This window comes from Ixodes scapularis, unplaced genomic scaffold (assembly GCF_016920785.2).
Source record: "Ixodes scapularis isolate PalLabHiFi unplaced genomic scaffold, ASM1692078v2 PGA_scaffold28__5_contigs__length_5199819, whole genome shotgun sequence".
NCBI lineage: Eukaryota > Metazoa > Arthropoda > Arachnida > Ixodida > Ixodidae > Ixodes > Ixodes scapularis.
In genome coordinates, this window is record NW_024609855.1 from 3,552,085 (window position 1) to 3,555,444 (window position 3,360).

At 52.0% G+C, this 3,360-nt stretch overlaps 1 protein-coding gene across 1 annotated transcript; it reads right to left on the reverse strand.

The window, feature by feature from the left end:
• Positions 1 to 1,991: 1,991 nt before the first annotated feature.
• LOC120839761 lies at positions 1,992 to 2,732 on the reverse strand. Its single transcript, XM_040210128.1, has one exon. It carries the CDS (start codon positions 2,730 to 2,732, stop codon positions 1,992 to 1,994), a length of 741 nt encoding a protein of 246 aa, XP_040066062.1.
• Between the last annotated feature and the right edge of the window lie 628 nt (positions 2,733 to 3,360).

Genomic DNA, 3,360 nt, shown 5'->3' on the forward strand with positions numbered 1-3,360 from the left:
CTGTGTGAGAGTCGGGCATGCTAGCTGCTGTGCTATCTCAGCCGCTTCGGAATGCGGCATTACTCTCCGCTCAAAAAGAAGCTTGTCCCATCACGGCAAAAGATGGCATCGGCGTTGATGTGCCCGAAAGATGGTCATAAAAATATGTCCTCGGTTCGATGACATCACACTTCAAGTGACGACATAACTTACCATGATGTGTGACGCCATACGATGTAACGTAAAACAAATATTAGAGGGGCACTTAGGTATCCCTACGTGGATTGAATGCTAAAGCATTGCCATTCCTAACAATAGAGGAAAAAAAGAAGGAAGCCTCGTTAGGAATGGCAATGCTTTCGCATTCAATCCACAAAGCGATACCTATAGTTTGACGAGGCCCGGAGCCTCGTCAAGCTGCATTTATGCAGCTTTTTCTTCGGCCTCCCATTCACCACTTGCATTTGTGGTGAAAAATAAAGTTCGTATCGTATCGTATCGTATCGTATAGTCAGTTACAGGTTAAGAAAAAAGCTGCACATCGATATGTATTCATCCGCCGTCAACTTGCCGCCAATCGCGCCCGAGCGTCCTCGTGACGTCACGGCCTCTGCGGACCAATCCTGATTTTTTTCCGGACGAAAGCTTCCAACATGGCAGCCTGGACCTAGCAACAGGACACCAGCATTTTTCAGCGAATATGCTGGTCTTGCCACGGTATTTTACTAACGCGAGGCCATGCCGCGAAGTCTCAACGGTAACGACTTGCGTTCGCAGTAGCTTTTGTGCGACGACGTGATGATCCGGCGATGGTATCGCCATCGGAAAGTTCGAAGCGGACGCAAGGCTTAGCATCGCTGGGCCGCTCGTCTGACGTCGTCTTCTTTTTTTCCTCTCGTTGGAGGTCTGCGTTCCCTGCCTCGAGTCGCCTGTCAATACAGTGCCGGTATCGCCGTTTTTCTTCCCTGTGGACTCCGTGGGGCGAGATGAAAATGCAGCGCTCATCATCCAGTGATAACAACAGTATGTATGAGCGAGATTAGCAGCACGAGTGAACTGCCGGCACCCCCAGCACCGGGTTCCTTTGCTAAACATTGCCTGCGCCCTCGCTTGCAACGGTGGATAAATAAACGAAGTGTAACTACTGAAACGACGTTGTACGGCGTCATTCACTCAGTTGTGAACTGTGCGACTCCTGCCAAGTTTTCGTCGCTATCAATCAAATGGTAAGTGACGATTGCTATAGCGGCCTCCTTTGCACCTTCGATTGCATGTAGGGAGGATAAAACCAGTGGTATGCACGATTACTACCTCTTCCCGGTGTCGTTTGAACTGACATTCTTTGTGTTAACGCTCATCCGAGAGAGCTATAGAACATTTACAGTACTAAAAGAAACGAGCTATAGAAGTAAACAGACAAAGTGCAAAGCTTGTTAAATAGCGCGAATCTTGGCAAGTGAAAGTTAGCTCTCCCCATTTCTAACACGAGTCGCTGTTCTCGTAATGCTCGGCATTACGAGAATGTAAACCATAAAACTCGGCATGATAGTAGGAGACTGAGGTTGTAGGCAAGCCCTATAAGCTCAGCCTCCCTATTGCACCGCACAATTTGTGAATTGGGGTGATATCCATACAGATATCAATACGGACTCTCCGTTTCCGTTCTAACTGCGCTTACCACAGGCGGTGACCCAGTTGGTCGAGGTGCATGGAGGAACTCCAAGCTCTGAGTTGCACCTTCTAAGCCTTTGGGCCAGCCGATTCGAGGAAGTGGAACAGTGCTGAGGGATTGGAAACTCTATGCTGCTCACTTACGGCCCAGTGGAATATGTAAGGCAGACCTTAAAGACCTCAAAAAGCCTTGACCAGTGCAATGAGGTAATGAAGCACAACATCACGTCAACAACATGAGACACGGGAGGCGTGTACGACACGCATCCGATTTTACAGCATATGAGTGGTCCTTAAAAGGACCGTTTTGTTTTTAGGGTTGATCCCCCTTGATGTTGACATCACGGGTCGTCGAGGGGCCCCACACTGGACATGTCACTCTCAGAAGAAGTGTCACCTTCATTAAGAGCGATGACGATTGGCTCGATGTGAGCACTTGTCGTTCCTCCTTGTTTGAAGCTTTCTTCCACTTCGACGACATGCCTCACAGCGTTGCACCAGTTACTAGCCGTAACCTGCTCAGCTCCTTCTTTGAGGAGTCTCTCAACGTCGCCAATCTTGAACATTGTGTTTCGGGCTGCGACACGATTCTTGATCTGTGCCCAGATGAGTTCAATTGGGTTGAACTCACAGTGGTAAGGTGGAAGCCTGACCACTGTGCAACCAGCCCTTTCTGCAGCAGTGTCCACACGGTACTTCACGTACTGCGGCTTGACCGACGACACGATCTCAAGGAGCTGCCTCTTCAGCACCTTGGCGTCCCAAGCAATACCTTTCGACGTGAGCCAGCCCTGGATGAGCTCCTTCCGGGAACTGGTCGGCGGCACCGCCTCTAACCACTGGGTATGGTAGGGGGCATTGTCCATTACGATGACACTCCCCGTCGGCAGTTTTTGGAGGACATCGTCGAACCACTTTTCGAACCGAGGGCCGTCCATTTCCTCGTGGTAGTCGCCGGTTTTTTTGCCGCGGAAGACGTCCAGGCACCCAGGGACAAATCCATCTTCGCTGCCGATATGCGTAACGACGAGGCGCTGGCCCTTCCCCGACGGCTGCTTCAGGCCCGTTGTGAGACCTCGCATGAAGGCGTCGTGGGACGAGGTCACAGTGCTGTCCACCCACACCGTCGAGGCAGTGTGCCCGGCCGTCACCCACGTCTCGTCGAGGTAAAAAATCTGGCGGCCCTCTCGCCTGTGAAGCGTGATGTCCCGCAAGTACGTCTGCTGCCAAGCGACGATGTCGTCTCGCTCGACCATGAGCGAGTTTCGAGCCCTCCTTTCTCGCCTGAAGCCGATATCAAGAAGGAGACGACGCACGGTCCACGCCTGCAGCGAGGGGAGTTCTGGGCTTGTGCGGAACTCGGCTGCTATCTTTTCAACCGTGGACATCTCGTTCCGGCGAAAAAACCGATGCACACACGATCTTAAGGCACACAGCACGAGGTCACCGTACTTGGCAGTACGCCGCTTCTTGCCTGCATTTGTTGGGCGCTTCCGAGAGGGTGACGCGAGTTGCCCATCATTCGCACTTGCCTCCTTCTTGATTGCAAGCACACTGGACACGCTGACACCTGCCAGTTTGCTGACTGCCTTGCAGGCCTCAATCACGTCGAGGTCGGGCTCCGTATGCCGCATCCGAACGTACATGTTCAGAAGGAGCTCTCGTTGGCCGCTGTTCAAGATGTGGCCGCTCTTGTGCTTCTTGAACCAG